Source organism: Pan troglodytes, chromosome 8, assembly GCF_028858775.2.
Source record: "Pan troglodytes isolate AG18354 chromosome 8, NHGRI_mPanTro3-v2.0_pri, whole genome shotgun sequence".
NCBI classification, from domain to species: Eukaryota; Metazoa; Chordata; class Mammalia; order Primates; family Hominidae; genus Pan; species Pan troglodytes.
This window is the reverse complement of record NC_072406.2, coordinates 122,075,881-122,101,280: the sequence shown is the minus strand read 5'-3', so window position 1 is coordinate 122,101,280 and position 25,400 is coordinate 122,075,881. Positions and strand designations below refer to the sequence as shown.

Below are 25,400 nucleotides of genomic sequence, written 5' to 3'. Positions count from 1 at the left end.
GAATTTTGGTTTGTCCATTTAAAAGATAACCATTTTTTTCCCTGTGAAATCAACAGTTTCTAAGTGTTAGTCAAAATCATAACTTATGCAAAGGAACTCTAGGGATATTGACAAAACTGGAAGGGTAGATATCTCTAGCCAACTGGAGATCAATATGAGCCAGGAGGAAACTTGACAAATTCGGGGGAACATTCAGGTAAATAATTGGTCATGGTTGTTCACTGTCTATTTACGCTGCCTTAAGCTGGTGCTTTTGGCAGATTTAGTACCCTGAGATTTCAACGCTGAACCTTCACAACTATGACTGAGAAGCATGATAAGACTAATGAGACTATTTAAAATAACTATTTAGGCTGGGCGTGGTGGCTCACACCTGTAACCAGCAATTTGGGAGGCCAAGGCAGGCAGATTGCTTGAGCCCAGGAGTTCTAGACTAGCCTGGGCAATGTGGCAAAACCGTCTCTACTAAAAATACAAAAATTAGCCAGGCGTGGTGGCACGCGCCCGTAGTCCCAGCTACTCAGCAGGCTAAGGCGGGAGGATTGCCTGAGCCTGAAAGATTGAGGCTGCAGTGAGCCGAGACTGCGCCATCGCACTCTAGCCTGGGTAACAGAGTAAGACCCTGAATTGAAATAAAATAAAATAAAATAAAATAAAATAGAACAGAATTGTTTAAAACAATGAGACTATTTAATACAAACTGTACAGGATGCATTCTATCCTGCCTCCCCATCTCTCTTTCTCTCTCCCTCTTATTTAAAAAAAATTTAAAAATGTTTAACTGTGATAAAATAGACAACATAAAATTGATCATCTTAACCATTTTTAAGTGTATAGTTCAGTATTACTAAGGATATTCACATTGTTGTGCAACCAATCTCCAGAGCTTTATTATCTTGCAAACCTAAAATTCTATTCTCCTTAAACACCAACTTGCCATTTCCCTCTCCCTCCAGCCCCTGGCAACAACCATTGCACTTTCTATTTCTATGAATTTGGCTTGTCTAGCTATCTCATATAAGTGTAATAATACAATATTCTCTCTTTTTGTGAATGGCTTATTTTCCTTAGCTTAATGTCCCAAGGTTCATCCATGTTATAACATGTGTCAGAATTCCCTTTCTTTTTCAGGCTGAATAATATGCACATTTTGTTTATCCTTTCAACTGTCAAAGGACATTTGGGTTGCTTCTACCTTTTGGCGGTTGTGAATAATGCTGCTACGAACATGGCTGTACAAATATATCTTCAAGATCCTGCTTTCAATTCTTTTGGATAAATACCCAAAAACGGGATTGCTGAATCATATGGTAAGTCTTTTTTAATTTTTTGAAGAGCTGCCATATGTTTTTAAATTGTGATCTACTCATTGCTCAGTTAGAAAGATAGAAAGCAAGAAGGTGGCTGTTTCTCAATATATAAATCACATAAAACCCAAGGAAGCAAGCTTGTCCTCAGTAGAATCAAGAGATTTTTAAAGAACTCTGTGATATCTAAAGCAAATGTAGGAGCATGCTTCAGGCTGTTTTCCTGGGAAGTGGAGAAGAAAAAGCAATTGCTGACTAAGCTGAGCGAGGAGCTAAGTATTTTCTACTGGGAAATATTTATCTGCTTGGTGCAGTTGCAAGTTCTGGGGAGTGTCCTTATTAGAAAACAGCTGATAATTCCAGGAAAACTTGGAAGAATCACCATGGTGATGAAGAGTGACCCATTTAAAGTGTAAAGCCTATTGTGAGTTGGACTTTAAAAGATACTTGTATAGAAGTTTCTCTTTCGTGTTGCATTGGACATAAAATATGATATAAGGTAACATTATTATTATTATCTCCATTCCTCCTGCTGCCTGATGTACTGAGGGGGACCCTAGGACACCTTTAGAGCCTGGTCCTGACTTGGCTACTCCTTAGCCACCTGACTTTGACAGGCCACTCAACCTCTGCAGTCTCAGACGATTGATCTGAAGAGCCTCTAAAGTCTCATTAGTATGTGGGTTTACTTCTATGGGTATATAATTGTTTTGGCTCCTTTTTGTTTATTACTCATTTTCTCTAGAACTTGGCTACTGAGCAAACTCACCACATCAGACATAGTGGAGAAGGAGGAAATAAGCCAAGATGTGCTAACGGACAAACACAATGGCAAAGTCCATGTGTTAAAGCTCCTTCTCCTTATTGCTTTTCTTTGACCTCAGGAGCATGGGGTTGAGTAAATCATACTTGTGGGTTCATGCACCCTTTCATCATTAGTCTGGATAAGGCCTCTCTCTGTTTAATTTTACTATATTATTTTCTTTTTTTTCTTTTTCTTTTGCGGGGGGAACAGAGTTTCACTATGTCGCCCAGGCTGGAGTGCAATGGCACAATCTCAGCTCACTGCAACCTCTGCCTCCTGGGTTCAAGCAATTCTCCTGCCTCAGCTTCCTGAATAGATGGGATTACGTGTGTGTGCCACCATGCCCAGCTAATTTTTGTATTTTTAGTAGAGATGGGGTTTCACCCTGTTGGCCAGGCTAGTCTCCAACTCCTGACCTTGTGATCCACCCACCTTGGCCTCCCAAAGTGCTGACCTGGCCTAATTTTACACCGGAACTGGCCTAATTTTACTATATTATTTTCTTCTGCTTCATCTCCCATCCCCTTTCCCTTTCCAGGTGCTGTGCTTGTGGTATAAATGGACTATCTTATTTAATTCTAATGACAACACTGGAGTAGACAATGCAGAGAATGCTGTCATCCCCATTTTACATATGGAGAAACTGAGGCTTAAGGAGGCTAAAGAGAAGAGGCAGAATATCAAACTAGCCAGACAGATCCAGAATCCACACTCCTAAACACCACAGAAGCTAATCAAGAAAACTGATTTAAAATACAACTTGTCTCTAAGTTATTCTGAATTGTCTGTAGGACACCTCTCCCCCATTATTCAAAGGAAATATTAACAAATCTACTTTGAGGCACTTTGTTTCTCCTCATTCATCTTTTGCAGGACATTATCACCAGAGACAGTTTCGAAAAACTGGGATGATAGTCTCTTTGGATTTCCTTTTCCTCTGTTCCATTTCTCTTGCAAAACTTGGAGCTATAATTGTCAACTTGTGCCTTGACTCTGTGGCTTGCTGGGCACATAATTGAAATGATGTAAAATAGCATTTCCCCTCCTTAAACAGAACACCTGTCCACTCACATCGTACTCTTTCTGAATCTCATTTATAAGAAGAAGATTGTTGATGGGCAGAATATGCTACTGAAGTGGTGTTTCTCCCCTATGGGAGAGAAACATGAATAGTGCAGAGATTTATAATAGGATGAAGGGTGTGCCACCTTTAAGGTAAAGCCACACGAACTGATGGTTACCTAAAGTGATGGCCATTCCTGGTAGTCTTAGCACAACTTAATATGTGATGGGACAAGATTTTTAGCATTGACTACATTTTGTTTGTGAACCCTGGTGGGAGGGGAGGACAACCCTCAGGGGAGATGCAAAGATAGGAGTGGTTAAGGGCATTTTTGACTAGGAGAGTTCTTTCCAGGGAGCTCTGAGGATGGATTACCAGGATGGGGAGATCAGATCATAGAGAGAGGGACAATACTGGAAATTAATAATAATAATAATAATGTTGTGGATGATGATAATAATGTCAATCTCTACTGAAGGCTTACTGTGTGTCAGATGCTGGATTATATTACTTTATATGCATGATCTTATTTATTCTTCTCAACAACTTCAGATAGATACTATTATGGGGACCTGAAGTAGATATTATTATAATCTCTATTTTACAGTGGAGGTAACTGAGGCTTAGAGAGGTTAAGTAACATAGCCAGGTCAAGAGCACGTAGCCAGCAACAACTCATTGGTCCATGCTTTTACCAGCACACTCACAGAGCCAGTGAGCTTTGGACGCAAGGAGTAAGATCAGGAGAGAATGGGAAAATGCCTTTTGAAGGGGATAATTGAAAGGGCCACAGTGGGATTGTGTGAAGGGCCCAGGTTTAATCGAGTGGTTCAGAGTTTTACTCAAATAGGAAGAAAAAAAACATCAGGTTGGTCCCTCTGGGTGAGAGATGGGGTGAAACTGCTTAAAGAATCCAGACCAGAGCCACACTCTGCCTTCAGAATCAGCTCTTCACTATTTTCCACCCAATTTTAAGGCCATGTTGTTATATAATTTGGATATGACAGCCAGAGATAATTTTCTGCTTGAAACAATTAGTCATATTTTAGGTTGGATAGGTTTGACTGAGTAAATCTTTCTTCAAGTGAGCATTTTATTAATTATAGAAAGGGCTTGGAGAGACATCCTTTCAAATAACGGAATCAAACCCTTTCTCTAAGAGAGGAATCCCTAAGCCTTACTGGATCTTGCACAAAAATCATATACCATCCCACAGCTAAATTCATTTAGAATCCCACCAGAACATTCTAATGCAATTTTTATGAAGTGTCTTTTATTTTGTACTTGCCTACTCTGTAATGAATGAGTCATTGATTTTCAAAAAATTTTAAATGTATCCAGAGGGTTTTTTTTTTTTTTCAGTTTTTGTTTTGAACAGCCATTCAGAAGCCAAACCCAGTAACCCTAAGTTCTCCTGGCTGCTTTGCTGTAAAGATAGCTTTCCTCTGAACTGATTGTAGTGGTTGCTTTGACAAGAACGAACCACTTTCTTTTTTTAAAAAAAATTTATTATATTTTATTTTAAGTTCCAGGATACATGTGCAGTACGTGCAGGTTTGTTACATAGGTAAACGTGTGCCATGGTGGTTTGCTGCACCTATCAACCCATCACCTAGGCATTAAGCCCCGCATGTGTTAGCTATTTATCCTGATGCTCTCCCGCTACAGGCCCCAATGTGTGTTGTTCCCCTCCCTGTGTCCATGTGTTCTCATTGAAGAACGAACAACTTTCAACCAGCCAAATTGCTGAGATGTGAAAGAAGTACCTTACAAGTCTTTCTAAAATGTTGTCCAGCAATTATGTTTGAATATTTGTGTGTTATGTTCAGGGAAGGCCTGAAAACAACAACAATAAAAATGAAACTTTAGGGACAATCCCAATTTTCTTTGTGATCATGAGGTATTCTAATCTAGAGTTCCTTTGGGAGCCTTTCCTTGTGAGTTTAAGTAGGAAAGCCGACGGGAGCCTCACCGTACAGCTGTGGTCGGGTACAGTAATCCCCCGATGACTAGTCAAAGACAGATTCACTCGATGCCTATGTTTTTTCTATCATTCAAGAGTGGCCAAGGAGACCAAGGGTGGGAGTGAGAATTCACTAGAGTTTTCAACAAAGCATTCCAATAAATTAAAAAAACAAACAGCTTTTGTAAGAATGAAGTGTTTGGCAATGCTGGTTGGTTACAGCGCCCTCATGTGTCTCAGCATGGTAGTGTCATTTTAGGGCTTTCTGAGGGCATGAGATTCTCTCCTAATCATTAGACCAATGCTATTGAATGGAGTCCTTTTCCTCCATGTTTGTTTCTAGGGTCACAAATAGACTTCTTTCTTCTTTAGGTGTTAGTTTGAATCTCCAGTGTGATTATAATTTTTATTAGAAACTGTAAACATAAACTATCTCATTTTCCAGTCTATTTCTGTGCATGCTCGATAAATGCTTGCTGAATTTGAGCTCATTTAAATGTCAATACCTGCCAAAAAGTGAAAATAACCCAAATGCCCGGCTGGGGAATCAATAAACAAATTGTGGCACATCCATACAATAGAATGAATACTACTTAGTAATAAAAAGGAAAGAACTACTGACACGCAGCAACAAGAGGCTGTGAATTATAAGGTTCTACTTAAGTGACATTCTGGAATCAGACACATACCAGATCAGCAGCAGCCACAGGGCTGGGGAAATATGGTGGGATTGGTTGCAAATGGGTATTAGGGAACTTTTCGGGGAGATGGAAATGTTCTTTATCTTACTTGATGTTGGTGACTTGACTACACACATTAGTCAAAACTTATCGAACTGGCAATGGTGGTATGACAATGAGTATAGCTGCTTTCCAAAACTCATTGAATTGTGCACTGGAAAAGGGTAAAATTAACTGTATATGAATGATGCCTCAGTAAGCCTCATAAAAACTTTCGATTCCTTAAAAAATTATCATGGATTTCTTCCAGAGTACTGAACACCAACCCCTCTGGGTTGGTTTCCTTTTCTTTGCCTATCTGAAAAAGATGCCACGATTAAACTCTTAGACTCTGCAAGTTCCAGCCCAATTCAAAGTCCCAATGGGGCCAGACTGCATTCCAAACAGTCTGCTCCCTGCCTCTGCCATTATACCAGAGACGGTGTATGCAGTGACACAGTCTCTGTAGCATTTGGATACTGAAAAGGAAAACATCAAAGTTCCAGGCCAGTGCTAGCTGCCACCAACAAGCACAAGCCCCTTGAGGAGAAATGAGATCTGGGCCCTGAAGGCAAGTTCATACTGTCAGTTTGCTGGCTCTCCTCAGTGAAGGACAACAACCACGGTTCCTGGGCAGAAGCTGTGCTTTGTACAGATCATTTATTAGCCACTTGACTGAATGTTCTGCCCCAGGCAGTGCCCAATATCTGATTCTGGAAAACAACTTTGGTTCCTGCAGCTCCCAAGGTGTTCTACCTACCCTCATTCCCTATGATGGTGACCTACAAATGTTGATACAGGCCAGTGGTTCTTAAACTTCACTGGGTTCAGGAATCACCTAAGGAGTGTATTTTCTAAATGTCAGTTCCCAGTCTTCACTTGCACTCTGAGATTCTAGTGTAATAAGCCTGGGAGCAGTTCCTGGAAATTGCGTCTTAGAAAAGCACCTCTGGTGATTCTGATGCAGGAGGTCTAAGGCTCACACTTTAAAATATGATGATCTGAGGCCTGGAAAAATTCATATACCATCTAGGCTTTTGTTTTCACTTGAAATAGTTGAAAAATTAATTCATTGGAAACATCTGACCCATCACGTCGTTGAGTAACACAGTGATTAACAGTGGGGCTGTAGAGTGGGGTTCCTGGGTTCAAAGCCCACCTACACCTCTTATTACCCATGAGGTTTTAGACAGGTTACTTAATCTCTTCACAGCATGTGTGTAAGAGGAAGTAGGATCAAATGAGCTAACACTTAAAAAGCACTCAGAGTGAGTGCCAGTAAGCATTAGATAAACATCATTATTATTCTGTCCAGATCAATAAAGACTGAAGGGAATATTGCAAACCATGAACAAAGAAAGATACTTCAAAGAGCTTTTCATTTAAAGCTTGGACAACTCTAAATACTTCAAATGGTAGACAGAAATGTAGCCACTTTATGTATGCCAAGTTTCCTACATTCCAAATTTCTTTGGAATGTAGGAAATTTTTTATATTAAAAATATAAGCTGAATGAATATGTAAGCTGAACTTAGCAGTACCCCTTTTCTTTGATTAAGGAGCTTATGACAACTCACATATATCAGCTTGCTCATCTTTATAAGTTATCCATAATATTTGGTGCTTCTTAAAGATGCAAATCAGAATCATGTGTAGAGCTTTTGGAAAGGACAAATTTTGACTCAGTAGAGATTGGGGTGGGGCCTAGGGAATCTGAATTTCTAAAAAGCTCTCTCCATGATTTGGCTGTACATTCCAGGTAGAGAACAACCATTACAGGTGAAAGCTGGGATAATCTACCTTGTTTTAAAACGTAAGATACAGAGACAAAACATGTTAAATACTTTGCCCCAATGTCATTCAGCAAATCATTTGCAGAGGCAGGAGTTGGATTTTTGTCAGTAATTCCAGGGGCTACTATATTAGTACTTTCCACTATGGCTTATACAGTATAAGCTATTTGTATAGGGTAGGATAAGCAAAGTAAATTTTTACTCCCTCATTTGCTTATGAAATAGTACTCTGATCTGAATATGTAGGAACTTTAGAACTGCTGACCTGGGATTCTGAATTCCTTTCAGATTCCACCTCTAACCTTCTTAGCCACATATCCCCATTTACTGCTTATCTCCATTAAATCCCTGGAAGTGTAAAGGAGAGATGGCTCATGCAGTGCTTGGGTCAAATCCCTATGGGAAATAAGATCATGTGCTTAAAGACTTGTTCTTCCCCATTCTTGGAGCTTAAGGACCACAGCTTCATCATGATCAAATCCAAGATAAATTAGTACATAAATCTAGGAAAATGAGGATCTCATAAGATCACGAATCTAAGAATATTATCTTATAAATTACTGACTCATAAATCACTGGGGCATGAATCACATGAATATCAAAAAGGCCATTCTAGTGGCTGAAGGCAGTGGCATTTTGGTGGCCTCTACTCTTGTGTTGAGATTTTTGTGGATTCCCTTCTCATCTTGGGAAATATCTGTAACCTATGAAGTCCCTCAGAAACCATTTTCCTGAATGTATTATCAGAGAAGAAAATCTGTTAAAGTCTGTCATTGGGAGGAGGGTGGCCACCAATCAAGTGAAATCATTCTGCTGAACTTGAGCCAGGGAACCAAATTGGGGCAGTATCATTTTGCATGCAAGATGGCCCAGCAGGCTGGAATCCCTGCCTGCAGACCTTCACACATCACCAACTTCTTGCTAATAAAACAGACCCCATTATTTAGTTACTTCTTGGCATCCACTGGCTGCTTCCCTTTCAGACTTTCTGTTGCCCATATTTCAATATCCCGCCTTTGCATTCTCCTCCTGCTCTTGTTAAAGTACTGTTTCTTTCTTTTTCTTTTCTTCTTCTTCTTCTTTAAAAGAAAAAAAAGATCCCTTTTAATCAGATAGCTCCTGCTGGCATGAGCTGTCAGAGGTATTCATTTCAGTGGACTCTGCCCTTATGCTGCATTACCTTGGCAACAAGATTTAGAAGCAAAGCCTTGGCCTTGAACTTGTCAGAGTCTCCAACGATGTGAACTCAGCACATACTACTCTCTAGCATATCAAGTTGTCATGCCAACCACTAACAATAAAACCCATCTCTGTCTTCTAGGGTTTTAATTCAATAACTTTTCAAATTGGTTCCTTCTGTAATTCAATTGGTCTGGAAATGTAATATATGAACGTGCACGTGTGTGTGTGTGTACACTGTGTTTAACCAGTCACTAATGGCCTTCCACTAAAAGACTGGAGGTTGGAAATGCAATATAGGTCAAAAGTTCATCAAAAAGCAAAGAAAACCAGTGCTGGATCTAACAAAAGAAGCCTGAAAATTTGGAAATCCTGACAAAGAGGTAACTAAACGAAGCCTCAAGAGCTGACTTCTGCCCTCAGATATATGCACATGACTTCTATTGGCACAGGTGCATAGCACATTTGATACTCAGAGTAGCTGTTCCCCCATACATATTTAGAACTCCTTTAGTTTTGAATACACAACCAATTTCCATTTCTTTTTTTTTTTTTTTTTTTTTTTTGTGAGACAGAGTCTCGCTCTGTCGCTCAGGCTGGAGTGCTGGAGCGCAGTGGCGCCATCTCGGCTCACTGCAAGCTCCGCCTCCCGGGTTCACGCCATTGTCCTGCCTCAGCATCCCAAGTAGCTGGTACTATAGGCGCCCGCCACTACGCCCAGCTAATTTTTTGTATTTTTTTAGTAGAGACGGGGTTTCACTGTGTTAGCCAGGATGGTCCCGATCTCCTGACCTCATGATCTGCCCGCCTCAGCCTCCCAGAGTGCTGGGATTACAGGGGTGAGCCACTGAGCCCGGCTAACCAACTTCCATTTCTTTTTGAGACGGAGTCTTGCTTGGTCACCCAGGCTGGAGTGCAGTGGCGCGATCTTGGCTCACTGCAAGCTCCGCCTCTCGGGTTCACGCCATTCTCCTGCCTCAGCCTCCCAAGTAGCTGGGACTACAGGTGCCTGCCACCACGCCCAGCTAATTTTTTTTTTTTTTGCATTTTTAGTAGAGACGGGGTTTCACCGTGTTAGCCAGGATGGTCTCGATCTCCTGACCTTGTGATCCACCCGCCTCAGCCTCCCAAAGTGCTGGGATTACAGGCGTGAAGCACTGCACCTGGCCCCAACTTCCATTTCTTAAAAGCATTCCTATTTTTATATTTACATTTCATTTTCCTCTGAACCAGAAAGCTCTTTAAGAACCTGTCCCCTTTGAAAGACTCTTAATCTTCTAAGGACATTCAAACAGGGATTGCATGGAGTCTAGGGGCTGGAAGTAACCAGGGGTCAGGGCTTCTCAAACTTATGTGTTTCAATGCCTCCTTATTCTTGTGCCAACTCTGTGATTATTTGCTCCTTGTTTTTCTCCTTTAATTGACATGTTTTAATAAATTTAGAGAGGGAACTCTATATCATTAGTCTGATACTCTGCTTTTTAGACCCTCTGGCACTAGGGGCATAGTTCTCTCTTAGTTTTCAATAATTAACACGTATAGGGTTGTCAGTGTGCTAGCTGATGACCACTAAAAATACTTTTTGTGTACTAATTCGTTTAATCTTCACAATCATCATAGCAACCCTTTGAAGCAGGTAATTATTTTTATCATCATAGCTTCACAGGGGGAGGAAACAAAGATACGGAGAAGTTAGGCAGCACATCCACAGCTAGTATAAGTAAGGACTGAGTTTCAAACCCTGCAGCCTAGTTCCAGAGTCTCAACTCAGAATACTGCTTTACTGGATTCTGGCTGATATGTGAGCCTGTCTGCAAAGTTTTATACAGGAAGCACTGATTACCTAAAATTGCAAATTTCTTGAAGGCAGAGACCGTCTTTAATACTTCTATCTCTCTCTTAGTGCCTACTTGAGTACCTTTGACATAATACTTGCTTAGAAATATGCTCAGCTTGTGAAAGAGTGATCTGGGAGAATCCTAGAATACCAAATTCAAGGCCACTTTGAAAAATCTAGTTTTTGTATAAGTTGGAACAAAAGGGGTTATCTTCACCTCTAAACCATACATATATAAGTTCTTCTGTAGAACAAATTCATTGACGTTAAAGGCCATGTTTGGTGGTGTGATGGATATTTTCTGTTGGCACCCCTACCCTGGCCCGACCCAGAGACACTTTCCACCCTTCCCCACTGTGCCCTCTGCCCTGGGCACCTGACCTTTACCAACTGCATCAACTGGACTTTCTTGCTTTCCAGCTTTGCATTGGATTGGGAGGCACTGGCTGGAGAATGAGAGAAAGGTTGGACTATTTACTCCTGTAGCTCACTCTTTGCCAAGGCACAGTTTGGTAATGCTTTCTTCTACCCAAGACCATTGGTTCTACTGCATAGCCCTCTCCTACAGCTACAGCTCTTGCTGGTATGGAAACAACTTCCTGCTGGTACTAGTTCCAGGGCACTTCACCATTCCTTATTGGTGTCCTCCTGTAAGTCTAACTTAACTTTTATTAATAGTCTCTTCAATAAATGTATCATCTGTCTCCTGACAGGATCCTGGCTCTTAACACTTGTCATCTGGCCAAGTGCTTGTCAAATATTAATGGACATGAGAATCACTTACAGATCTTGTTAATATCCAGGTTCTTATTCAGAGGACTGGGGTGGGATCTGAAATTCTGCATTTCTAACAAGCTCCCAGGTCAACAGATGCTCCATAGGTCACACTTTTGGTAACAGTGATCTAGTAGATGGTCTATAGTTGTCACTTGACAGGTATTTTAAGTTGAATTAAAGAATGGCTAAATGAATGCCTTGGATGCAATGCTGCATTCAATACTGGTGAAGGAAGCTACACCTTCACGCCACACCTATCTTGTAATAACTTACCCCTGAGGTCCCAGCAGGGCTGCACCAGACCCACCTGGTCACACCATAAAGTTCACAGCTGCTTGGACACCCGTATCTCTGTTTTTCTCATTGGCACAGCCACCCTGGTGATTCTCATCATTTTCAGTTAATACTGTTTATTAAAAACAGCAACTACCACATCTAACTTCCTAGAAATTGAATTTGCACACACAGGTAATTTTTTCTTCAGAGATGAAAGCAAAACTGATTATTTTCAACATCGGAATCAATTGCCCCTGAGGGACAATTCTTGCTGAGTGAAAGGTGGGAGAGAAATTCATGGTTTGCCAAATAGTAAGTTTTATTTGCTCAGATTCTGTATAATCTTGTACAAACAGGCTCTATGTGCAAAGGCAAAGTTAAGCTCCAAGGGATCGTTCAAAACAAGACCCAGCTGATGGCAAACTACATCTAGCTGTGCTTGTAAACAGATGAAGCTGTCGGGAGATCTGAATTCCCTTTTATATTTAGCTGACCAACTACGATTTTTGAACACAAACTAAGTGCCAGGTACTACATCTCTTTGTAGGACATGATTATGTACAAAGTAAAATGTTATTAATTTCAAATCCAAATATACTGAATATTGTGATAATTCAGGCGGATGCTAACCTGTATTTGACTATTTCACTAACCATGCAAAAAAGACTTACCATGCCAATCAATAGATCAACAAATTGCAAAAAACTGCTTAAGAGAATAAATGATTTTCAGGACCTCTCAAGTGGTCTTGAAAGGTACATTTAGGGTTTTTTGTTTTTTTGTTTTTTAATCCCAGCCCTTTGGGAGGCTGAGGCAGGAGGTTTCCTTGAGGCTAGGAGTTCAAGACCAACCTGGGCAACAACGCAAGAACTCATGCTGGGATTATAGGAATGAGCCACCGTATTTGGCCCCACATTTAGGTTTTGAGAACAGAGACACTAGTTGATTGATTAATAATGTTGATTGTTGTGCTAATTAAAAAACGTTCTTCTAAATGTAATGTGATATTCCAGATTGCATCCTGGAACAGGAAACTGAAATATGGATAAAAATAAAATGTCGAGTTTAGTCAGTAGTAATGTACCAAAGTTGTCTTCTGAGTTTTGGCAAATGTACCATGGTAATATTAAGATGCTAACATTAAAAAAAAAAATCTGGGTGAAAGGTGTATGCTAACTCTCTGGGCTAGCTATGCAAATTTTCTGTAGCTGTAAAATTATTCCAAAATTTAAAAGTTTATTAAAAGTTCTTACACATTCATAAAGTGTGATTCTCCAAGAACCCCTACCAACAACAACAGAAACTATTTAGTGAAAGATACCCTACTTGGCACAATGCCAAGTGCCTTATACATTTGTTCACAACAACGTTATGAAGTAGGTATGTATGGTTTTCTTTTTGAGATGGTGTCTCACTCTTTGCCCAGGCTGGAGTGCAACCTCCGCCTTCCAGGTTCAAGCGATTCTCCTGCCTCAGCCTCCTGAGTAGCTGGGATTACAGGCATGCGCCACCACGCCCGGCTAATTTTTGTATTTTTAGTAGAGATGGGGTTTCACCATGTTGGCCAGGCTGGTCTCAAACTCCTGACCTCAAGTGACTCGCCCGCCTCAGCCTCCCAAAGTGCTGAGATTACAGACGTGAGCCACTGCGCCCGGCCGGTATGGTTATTATCTTCAATTTGCAGATAAGGAAGCTATAGCTCACAGTGATAAAGTGCCCAAAGACACACAGATACTAATTCATCAATGGAGTTAGGATGTGACAAGGTCTGTCTAACCCCAAAGCCTGGGCTCTCAGCAGCTCCACAGCTACACTGTCTTGCCTCTCCTAGCTTGAGTTTCGCTGTGAGAAAGAGTCATCACTTATGCAGATTGGCCCTCATCTTTTATCTGAATTGGTGAAACACGTGAACCCAATTATTTGCACTGTACCTTTAAGTAAACCGGAGCATTATTTTGAAATAACAAAGTTTAGGGAGGGAAAGCAAGCCTGGCAGAGGCACCCATTCCATTCCCAGCTTGCTCCGTAGCTGGCGATTGGAAGACACTCTGCGACAGTGTTCAGTCCCTGGGCAGGAAAGCCTCCTTCCAGGATTCTTCCTCACCTGGGGCTGCTTCTTCCCCAAAAGGCATCATGGCCGCCCTCAGACCCCTTGTGAAGCCCAAGATCGTCAAAAAGAGAACCAAGAAGTTCATCCGGCACCAGTCAGACCGATATGTCAAAATTAAGCGTAACTGGCGGAAACCCAGAGGCATTGACAACAGGGTTCGTAGAAGATTCAAGGGCCAGATCTTGATGCCCAACATTGGTTATGGAAGCAACAAAAAAACAAAGCACATGCTGCCCAGTGGCTTCCGGAAGTTCCTGGTCCACAACGTCAAGGAGCTGGAAGTGCTGCTGATGTGCAACAAATCTTACTGTGCCGAGATCGCTCACAATGTTTCCTCCAAGAACCGCAAAGCCATCGTAGAAAGAGCTGCCCAACTGGCCATCAGAGTCACCAACCCCAATGCCAGGCTGCGCAGTGAAGAAAATGAGTAGGCAGCTCATGTGCACGTTTTCTGTTTAAATAAATGTAAAAACTGCCATCTGGCATCTTCCTTCCCTGAAAAAAAAAAAAAAAAAAAAGAAATAACAAAGTTTAATAGAAGGTCAAATCCCTCACATGTCTGCTTTGTTAAACTGGGCCTCAGTTCTCCAGAAGGAGGGGGCAGGGAGAGACCTCTCTTCCAAGGAACTTGGAACGCTCTCAGAGCTAAGCAACTGGCCCTTTCCCCTTGGCTTCTGTCTTATTTTGCCCATCATGTGTTGGGATGCTGGGCCTGATGCCCAGGATTCTCCCAGAACTTTCCAGTTGGGCTTTGGCCGTAGATGGCTTACTCAGAAATGGAAAAAGGTAGCATGCTACAGCACAGTGCGTGGTTCAGGGTCAAGACAGCCAGTTCTTTATGCAGAAAGAGAACTGGATCCCTTAACTGAAGAGGTCCTGGAATGCTCTCTCTCCCGAAGTATCACTCCTGCTGGTCCAGCAAGGCAACTGTGATCACCTAATTTGTGTTAAATGCAGTACACCGTTTGTCACGGGCACACAGTCTGTTCACAGCTCCTCAAAGTTTTGCTCAGATACACCCTCGGCACATTCCATGTGTCTCTGCAGCCCAGCTGGGGTTTGGCTCAGTTTAACCCATCATTCATTCATTTGTGAAGGGACAAAAATTATTACCCAGCAGGGTTCCCACCCTTTCCACCCCGCTGTTGACAGCCAAAGAGGATTGTGTATTTGTGAATTGTTTCTGCCCTCTGAGGATTCTATCTTCTAGACCAATGGTTCTTTGGGCTTTCTTGGGATAGAATCAGAGAGGAAGTGGGGAGAGGAGGAAGACGTGAACGAACTAGCGAGAAAGAGTCTTTGGAGAAGATTGGTGGGTGGCTGTTTTCGTGAGAGAAGCACAAGAACAGCCGCAGGATATGAGTGGAGTCCTTGAGAAAGAAGTGGGGCTTAAAGAAATATCCCTCTTGCCAGTATAATCCCTTCACCGTGTTCAGAAAATGCAGATAAAGGAACAGAAAGATCTTTTTGCTTGCCAGACAGTATTTCTTTGACTAAGAACGCCTGCCTGCTCTGAGACTGGAGCACACAGTGCAGAGCTTCAACAAGGATGCACGTGTTCAGCACCAACCGCCTCCTCTCCTCGCCAGCCGCTGTGCCACCCCTGCTGCCAGCTCTGATCTCTGCCCATAACACTCCCCTGAGCTCTGTGGCTGAATCTTCATTGATTTTCCAACTGCCAAAGTCAATGAGCACTTCCAGTCCTTATCTAATGTCACCTCTCTGCAGCTCTTTTCTGTTGCCAGCTATCTTAGCCGCGCCCCACGTACTGATAATCCTTCAAGTTCAAGGTTCCAGGTGCTTTCTATTCATTATTTATTCACTTCTCACAACTTCAGGAAGGAGATTTTATTTCTCACCCCACCTTCAGTTTTGCTAAATGAGGAAAATGGCTCAGAGAAACCAGCAACTTATCTAAATTCTTGGAACTAGAAAATAACAGAACTAGAACTTAAGCTCAAACCCATTTGAGTCCGAAACCCTTTTACTATTATTATTAAATAAATATTACGTATTATATATGATATGATATTATATTACAATAATATCATTTAAAAATTATTATTATTCTTCATTGGTATTATGTCCCTGGCTTTAGCTTTCAGATTTCATGGACTAGAAAAAAAATGTAAAAACATTTTTGGGGCTCTGGTATGGGGCCGCCAAATATGCGTGTATGTGTGTGATTTTGTGTGGTGTTTGTGTGTGTGTGTGTGTGTGCAGTCTTTAAGACATTTTAAGAATACCCAACTATAATACATCATCACCGTCATTTAATTTTATAAAATTCCCCAAATGTACTGATATAGAAGTATCTCCACAATATATTGTTAAGGAAGATGCTACCTGCTTAATTAGAAATGAGTTCTACAGATTTATCTCCTTTAATAAGCATTTTTTGAAGAAAAAGAAATCAGTAGCTGTTTTGGGATGGGCAGGAGGCTTCCCACATAGTCAAGGTAGCAGGTTTTTGAACATTCTAAATTTTGTGCAAGGGGTATCAGGTATTAACCATTCAAAAAATAAACACATAAATTGGAAATAAATCTCTAAAAGAAAAGCTATTTTAGGACCTCAAGAAAGATATGGCTAAAATAATCACAAAATCATTTGAGTGAATTAACTTTATCCTTGTTTTTCCCAGTTTGACATGTCTTGGTGGGAAGCTGGTCAGGGTCTGACTGTTGCCTGCAGACTGACCCCGGGTTAGGCCAGGTTCTCACTTTCTGCCCCCTAGGAATGTATGAAGGTGGTGTCCTAAAGCATTCCTGTGCCCATAAACAGAGGCATCTCTTTTTGTGGTCCCTTCTAGGTGCCCAGAACTCTAAATAAGCTTCTCAGTATTAGAGTATAAATAGAAGAGTTGGGCCTGGTTGGAGTCAGTTGCCTGGATTTGAGCAGTTCTCATTCTGATCCAAGTTCTTGAGTTTGGCTGTACTTCAGAATCACCTGGGTAGTTTGTTTAAATGGCGTCTTCCTAGAGACTGTGTCAAACTCTGCATTTTGAACAAGTGTCCCACAGACTAGTCTGAGAAACCTGAATAGCTCAGACTGTGTATCCTGTTAGACTGAGGATGATGACTAAGTTTTAATACTAATCCTAGAATTTCCTGGAGAAAAAGAGGCCCTCGGATCAGTGACAGTCAAAAGTCAAACAGACCATTTCCCCTCCCCCGCCACACCAGAGGTCAAACAGGATGTGTCTCAGATGGAGTCCGCTGATGCAAACAGGATCTGGAGAGAAATAGCAATTTTTCCTTTTCACTCTGAACCTCACTCTGACCAGTTCCGGAAACAGTCCTGATTAGAGGATAATTGATTTGGACTCCGCTAGCAGAGCAGCCAGGCACCTTCCCGCACTGAGCAGGCTGTGCGGTATCATCTGACTCTTTACTGCATTAAAAACAATGTGATATGACATGTGCTGGTCTCCTAACAACATTTGCAAACGCAGTAAGATTATAGAGTCAATGCCTGTGCCAACTATGCTTTAGAGAAACAGCAGCACATTTCTACCCAGCCCCCAACAACAGCAAACAAACTGGAGGCATTTTAGTTGCATAAATACGAACTGGTCACACAGGATTTGGGGTCTTTTGCTGGCCAGGAAATGATCATGTATTACTTTCAAAGCTGAATCAGTGATTCCAGTTTAAACAAGGATTCTAAACAGTTTGCTTTTTTGCTTTTCTCCATAGCACACATCATAGAGTGACTGTAATTCAAATTTATCAGGGATTGAAAAGACAAACCAAATAAACAAAAAACCCATCATACCAGAAGGCTGAGAGGAAATGAATTGAGTCAGAGAAGAATTCCAGCAGGGACTTTTTGGTCAGTGTGCTAGACTCCTTTCTTTCACGGAGTTGTTTCCTCTTTTTGCCCCAGTCTAAGTCAAGACCCCACTGAACTGCAAATGGGCCCCCAACCAGCAAAGTAATAACTGCTACTCTGAAGCATCTCTTAGATGTACATCATAAACTCTACTCTCTGAATTTACTGTTTCCCAAAATGAGGTGAACACAATCCAGTTATCTGGAGAAGTGAGAATACCAAATGTGCTATACACATATTATCTGTTACTTTATAGGAAAGCACAGATATTCTGTCATAAAATATTCAGATGTGTAAAACACTTATTTATGCTTTATCTCCAAATGGCTTAATTCTGCTTCTTTTCCATTTCACTGTGTTTTATGTAGACCTAAAACAGGGATCTTTTATACTTTAAAAAAAACCCTAAATATTCTGTTAGATCCTACTTTGGTTCTTTCTATGAGATAAAAATAAATGCACCTTTGACAACTTTTATTTAAACCTTTGTACTATGAAAAATTTTAAGCATCATATATGAAAGTACAGGAAATAGTATAATGCTCTCCAAGCTCAAAATTGTCTATTTTTGGCCAATCCCCAGCCTCCATTCCCAGATTATTTTTAAGAAAATGCACAACATCGCATCACTTCATCTGTAAACGTTCAATAGATAAAGATTCTTTTAAAGGTTGGGCGTGGTGGCTCAAACCTGTAATCCCAGCACTTTGGGAGGCTGAGGCGGGTGGATCACTTGAGGCCAGGAGTTTCAGATCAGCCTGGCTAACATGGCGAAACCCCTTCTCTACTAGAAATACAAAAAATTAGCTGGGCATGGTGGTGCACACATGTAATCCTAACCACTTGGGAGGCTGATGCAGGAGAATCTCTTGAACCTGGGAGGGGGAGGTTGCAGTGAGCCGAGATCGTGCCACTGCACTCCAGCCTGGGCAACAGAGCAAGACTCCATCTCAAAAAAAAATTATTTAAAAAATATATACACAATACTATTCTTATACTAAAAAAATTAACATTACTTCTTTAATATCAACAAGTGTCCAGTCATCTACTGATTTTTAGGCAGAAACCTTATAGAAAAGCATGTTGATGAAAATCTAACGATTCCTGAATTGCTACAGGAACCGTGTGATCTCTCCCCCAAAACCCCCTCCAAGGCAGGGATGCTTAAGAATCAGATGCACAAAAGTTCTTTCAAGGACTTGAGACCGAACTCACGTGTCGAAACCTCCCCGGCTGCGGAGACCGGTTTGGACTCTCCAGCACTGTTGACTTTGGTCTGGATGTTTATCCATTCATTTTTCAGACCTCCAGTCGCTTGTTTATTTTGGCCATCCCTTTCCAGCCTGAGACTTCCCACACCCTGCCATCTGGCACCCTCTCTGGTTTCATTCCCACAGCCTCAGCTCCGAGCAGAAGCCTCAGCGGAAACAGATCCAGCAAAAGGTCCCGAGCGCTGGGTCTATGCTTCTGTGCCCAAGTCCTCCTGCAGAAGAGAAGGGGCAAAAGGAACTTTTGGAGGGGATCCTCAAGGTTCATTACCAAGAGAGTACAACTCTCTTTATTGCCAATCGATAGATAGTCAATAAATATCTTAGTGCCTTGGTGAATGTTATCTTGTTGTGATAAGCTTAGAAATGAGGTGCAATGACAGATATCAATTGTCAGAACTATCCCTGCTGCTTCCCTTAAAAAAGAATCATGTAGGGCAGGGCACGGTGGCTCATGCCTCTAATCCCAGCACTTTGGGAGGCCGAGGCAGGTAGATCACGAGGTCAAGAGATTGAGACTATTCTGGACAACATGGTGAAACCCCGTCTCTACTAAAAATACAAAAATTAGCCGGGCATGGTGGCGGGTGCCTGTAGTCCCAGCTGCTCCGGAGGCTGAGGCAGGAGAATCACTTGAACCCGGGAGGTGAAGGTTGCAGTGAGCCGAGATCGCACCACTGCACTCCAGCCTGGCGACAGAGTGAGACTCCGTCTCAAAAAAAAAAAAAAAAAAAAAAAGAATCATGTCACCGAATATTCAACTTGTGTCCCAAGACCTGTCAGTTGCTCTAGCCACAAGAGCAAATATTTAAGCTATGAGGACTATAAGTTAATTTAGATTAACAGAGCATTTTGATTGTAAACAAGGTTTTGCATTAATCCCATGCAAACTGAAGCAGCTAGGTAAGTCTACCTACCACATCCTAAAAAGGCCTTCCACTTTCTTGCTGTCCTGGGAATCTTCCCTGACTCGCCACACTTAGCAGTCCTTGAAGGCCTACTAAACACTCAGGCCAAAGAGCTCCACCTCTAAGTTCCATCAGAACGATACCATCTCCACTACCACCACAACAATGTCTACCATTTCCTGAGTACTTACCATGTGCTGGGCACCTTGCCACTCCCTTAACGTATTACCTACTTTATTTTTTTTTAATTTTTGGAGACAGGGTCTCACTCTGTTGCCCAGGCTGGAGTGCAGTGGTGTGATTTCGGCTCACTGCAGCCTCGAACTCCTGGGCTCAAGCGATCCTCCCACATCCATCTCCCAAGTAGCTGGGAATACACGTGCATCCCACCATGCCTGGCTAATTTTTGTATTTTTTTTTTCATTGAGATGGGGTTTCGCCATGTTGCCCAGGCTGGTTCCGAACTCCTGAGCTCAAGGGATCCACCTGCCTCAGCTTCCCGAAGTCCTGGAATTATAGGCATGAACCACCGCACCCAGCTGTGTATTACCTACTTTAATCTTTACCACAGTTCCGGGAGGAAAGCGCTACTAGCATCATTATTTTATAAATGAGGAGAATAAGGAGAGATTAGGTAAACACCCAAGGTGGTAAGGACAGTAAATGACAGTGCTGGGCTATGTGGCTTAGAGTGTCTCCCCTCAATCTTGAAGCTACATTGCCTTAAAAAAAACATATTCGACCTTGCATTGTCAATGACATATTTATGTACATGTTTTTGGACCCTCTCCTTGACATGGTAGACATAAGGTATCTAGCCTAGTGTCTGGCAGTAAGTGCTTGGTGCTTGATAAATGTTAGCCATTATTGTTGTTGTTGTTGATATCAGTAATTATTTGTGATGTGGCCCAGGACAGTCTCACCTCCGCAATGCTGTTGCAGATGTAGAAGCATAAGAATGTGGCCTTACTGCTGCCAGATTTGGCAAATAAAAATATGGGATGCAATACTTGAGACGTACTTATACTAATACGTTTTTTGCTGTTTATCTGAAATTCAAAGTTAACTGGGCATCCTGTATTTTATCTGGCAACCATCATCGAGAATCTTAATAGCAATCAAGAGAGATGAGCACAGCACTATGGAGCAAGAACAACGTTCCCTGCTAAGCCATATGGTGCTGATTAGCAGTGTTGCAGAATTTCTGAGAAGGGAGGGCACAATGTGAACTGGGCAACCAGAGAAGGCTTCATAGAGGAGGTGGGACTTTCCAATCTAGCAGAGTGGGGGTTTTAAAGGTTTCTGGGCTACAGAAAGTGTTAGTGGAAATAGCAATAGACTAAGTGATTTCTAAAATGTGCTTATTATGGAAATAAATTCACAGAAACAGAGCTGAAAGAAAGGGATGATACCCCTATAAGTTTGTTTCTGTTTTTTTACATCTGGGTCTTGGTTTGATGTAAGTTGGTTTTGAAAGTACATAAGGCCAGGCGCGGTGGCTCACGCCTGTAATCCCAGCACTTTCGGCATTCAAGGAGGGCGGATCACCTGAAATCAGAAGTTCAAGAGCAGCCTGACCAACATGGTGAAACCTCATCTCTACAAAAAAAAAAAAAAAAAAATTAGCTGGGCATGGTGGCGCATGCCTGTAATCTCAGCTATTTGGGAGGCTGAGGCAGAAGAACTGATTGAACCTGGGAGGCAGAGGTTGCAGTGAGCTGAGATTGTGCCATTGCACTGCAGCCTGGGCAACAAGAGTGAAAATCCATCTCAAAAAAAAAAAACAAAAACAAAAACAAAAAACAAAAAAAAAGAAAGTGCATAAGATAATGAGTTGTCCATGACATTAACCTAAATTGGCCCAAGAAACACAATGGCTACAAGGCTGGAGCCTTCGTCATTCCTGGTCTCTTGTTAGGAGAAGTGGAATAAGCACAGATTTAACTTCTGAAGCCCACCAGGCCCCAGGGAGAAGCAGTTGAGGTGTGCTGAGGAATAGGATAAGTCTGAGCTTTGTTGGAGAAAAGAAAATGGAGCATACCTGCTGTCAAGGTGCTGTCCTAATCCTCTCACGTGGAGATGTGAAGTCAGAGAGATCTGCACGATGCATTGCATGGATAGAGCAGCCATTCCATGCCTTTATGTGTTAGGCAGTGTAAATACTTGATATAATTTAATCCTCATAGTACTCATACTTTATATTGTTATCCTTATTTTGTACAAGTGGAAACAGAGGCTCAGAGAGCGGTTCATTCACTGCTGGTCATGCAGCTAGCAAGTGGCAGAGCCATGATTCAAATTTAGGTCTGCCAGATTTCAGATCCTGTTCCTTCTCTCCTCCACCACCCTGACATGAGTCAGTTTTCTGCCAGTCATCTTTAAAGAAACATTCTTCTTGTCCTCCACTTAAGGGACAAGGACTATGTTCTCATCCCCAGTGATAGATTTCTTGTGGTTCAGATGGGTAACCAGATTACTCCTGGTACTCAGGGTTTCCTATCAATAGTGGGGCATGTCAGCAAGCCTTCTTTTTCATCCTCTTGTCCTTAGGAGGGCAAATTCTCCCCTGAGGCATGCCTCCCAAATCCCTAGGCGTCTTTTACTGGAGTGCTAGGTGAGTCCTCAGTACCACCAAAGCCGCCTAAGACACTTCAGTCTCTTAGTGACTTGAGAGACCCCATTTCCCCCCAGGATCTCTGTGTTTGGTGTCTCCACCAAAGAAAGGAAGGGAATAAAAAACCCTTCCAATTAAAAGAACTTTCCAGGTGCAGGGAACAAAATCCAGACAGATTACTGCTCAGGGCAGGCTAGCCGCTAGCTTTTGCAAAAGTCTAAAAGGAGCCCACTTATGGCACAGAGCAGAGGGAAAGACACTTCAAACTGTAAAAAGCAAAATGTTGTTAAAGGGCTATGAAAACAATCTATTTAATTTATTGGAACATGTTTTTCTAGCAGCTTTGAGTTGGAGCTGTGATTGCCTCCTGCAGGGATTTGTGACCTCATCCTTCCTCCCCCACCCTCCCCAAATGTAACTATAGGGTTTTCCCGTCATAACCTGACATATGGTTTGCAGCAGGAAGTGCGAAATCCCAGGAATGAGTAGAGACTCAGGTTTCAGACTCTAGAGAGACTCAGGTGAGCTACAAGGAATGGCCTTTGTTTCATATAAAAACAGAGTTGAAAAGAGCGTGGTTGGTGACCTCCTGGTTTGGAATGAGGTAATTAATTCTCCAGAAACTCCCACCAGTTTCCTGGGCAACAAAATCAATGTGTTGTTGCTAGAAAAACTGGGAATAATAAATTGGTTAAAATTACAGATTTCCTTTAAAAAAAAGATACAGACTTCTTCCTTACCAACCCAAATATAAAACAAAACAAAACAATTCCAAAACACACACAGACACACACACTCACACACACACACACTCCCTCTTTACCCTTTCACTCACCCTTACTCTTTAAAAAAAAATTAAGTTTATTGCTATCTAAATATTATCATGCTTGAGAAGATAAGAAAAGAGAAAGGTGGATCAAATCCCATGCAGAATTGTACACAGAACAAGACAGTTTTTGAATATTTTTTAGGCCAAATATTCTCACAGAGTGGGGTGATAGTAGGGTCAGCATATAGTATCAGAATTTCTGGGGGTGTCATAGGGAGGGGACCAGTATGAGGTCTTTGTTTATCAAAAAGCATTGAAGATTTCTTTTTTAAAAGACTGGAAAACTGCTTAGGCTGCCTTAGCTTTTTATCCATTTCAAAACCAAGTAAAGTTTTTGTTTTGTTTTGTTTTTGATGACCAATTTAAGAACTAGGTGAATGGTGAGGTCTCAGAAATCCTACTTACAGCATTTTCTGAACTCCTAGTTGAAATCAAAATCTATTTTTTTCCCCTCCCCTTCTCCCTGGGCAGCTGGGAATTTCTCATTGCATGGCCTGAGAACACAGACTCCACAGTCAAACTGCCCGGGTTTTACCCTGACTCTCTCTCCCTGCCATTTCTCATCAAATTTAAGATACTGTTGCTGTAAGATGAAATATTATTTTAAGCATCACCAAAAAAGAAAAAAAGTGGTTAATTAAATTATGACACAATGCTAACGTGCCATCAGTTGTAGGACACATTCTAATTTCAGTGATGTTAAAATGTGACAAAAATTATTTTAGAATTGATGAACTATGGTGTTTGTTTAGGAAATTTAATCTTTCCCTAACTTGACATCTCTCTATTTCATCTTTTCATTTAAAAAATGGGAATAATAAGGGCTGGTCTCGGTGGCTGACACCTGTAATTCCAGCACTTTGGGAGGCTGAGGCAGGCAGATCTCAAGGTCAGGAGATCGAGACCATCCCGGCTAACATGGTGAAATCCCATCTCTACTAAAAATACAAAAAAATTAGCCGAGCGTGGTGGCGGGCGCCTGTAGTCCCAGCTACTTGGGAGGCTGAGGCAGGAGAGTGGTGTGAACCTGGGAGGCGGAGCTTGCAGTGAGCCAAGATTGCGCCACTGCGCTCCAGCCTGGGCGAAAGAGCAAGACTCGGTCTCAAAAAAAAAAACAAAAAAAAAAAACAAAAGGGAATAATAATGTACCTACCTCAGGGTTGTTGTGAGGATTCAAGAGTCGGTTCATGTAAAATGCTCAGAACATTCCTTGGAATATAATAAGTGCTCAATTAGCTATTGTTATTATTCACTATATCCCACTCAAGTCAACAAATACTTGCTCAGTTGAAGTGTGGAGGTTTTCCTGGTTGTCATTCTAGGGGAAAAAAACAGCACAGTAACACCCACATATTGCAAACCATGATTTTAGAGAAATAAAAGCAGGCCAAATTGGGAGGATGGTAACAGATCGTTCCTCTCTGCCTTGGTCTCTGGGTGAGTTTTTCAAGTACACCCTGGTTTCCACAGAAAAGCGCCTGACTCCTCTGGTGATTGTTCTGTTATGGGAAGAGTTTTTGCATTCATGATGCTCTTGTGGATTATTTTTGCCAAGTTTTTTGTTGCTCTAAGCACTTCCTGGAGCCACCCCAGCCATAGGAGGATTCTGACCTCAGAGGGATGCCAGGCGGGGTTTGATGCAAACAATCCATGCTGTGCATGGGCCAGATGGTTCCACACAGCAAACACTGTTATTTCATTCACAAAAAGTCAAAAACAAGCTGATTTCGCCATTTTAGGCCTAACGAACGGAAAAGTGAACAGCCCTTTCTTGATAGGCAGGCCCATCTTGATGTAACTCAAGTTTTGCAAATAGAAGAACATAGGTGCAAATGAGAATTCCCAAAGTAATTGCTGGCTAGATGTAGATGGCTCCGAAATAAAACCCACAAGGGCAAGGCTCCAACTCCACATATGTTTTCCAGTCTCTTGGAAACTTTTGCATTTTGTTGTTGTCCTTAGCCTTCTGCTATCCCTAACTTCCTCCCAAGGTTATTGAAGGAATAGATATTTGGATGACTAGAATGTGATCTAGCTGGCACAAATTTAAAGACACATGGCTGTTTTTGTACCCAACCAAGTTTGATCAAAAAAGAAACCGCGTGGGAGTTGGCACAC

General features: G+C 41.7%; 2 protein-coding genes across 2 annotated transcripts in view; both read left to right on the top strand.

Moving 5' to 3' along the window:
- LOC134807048 (proline-rich protein HaeIII subfamily 1-like) overlaps positions 1–25,400 on the top strand; it is a 65,080-nt gene that overhangs the window by 25,972 nt on the left and 13,708 nt on the right. The window contains exon 6 of the mRNA XM_063780511.1: positions 1,176–1,310. The gene's annotated coding sequence lies outside the window, so the exon portion shown is untranslated. The remainder of the gene's footprint in view (positions 1–1,175; positions 1,311–25,400) is intronic.
- On the top strand, positions 11,730–14,307 carry LOC129136143 (large ribosomal subunit protein eL32). The gene has a single exon (XM_054659884.2). It carries the CDS (start codon positions 13,853–13,855, stop codon positions 14,258–14,260), a length of 408 nt encoding a protein of 135 aa, XP_054515859.1. The 5' UTR covers positions 11,730–13,852; the 3' UTR covers positions 14,261–14,307.

Bases quoted from the DNA above. Each gene is read 5' to 3' on its own strand.
- LOC129136143 (XM_054659884.2), top strand. From the start codon at position 13,853: ATGGCCGCCCTCAGACCCCTTGTGAAGCCCAAGATCGTCAAAAAGAGA.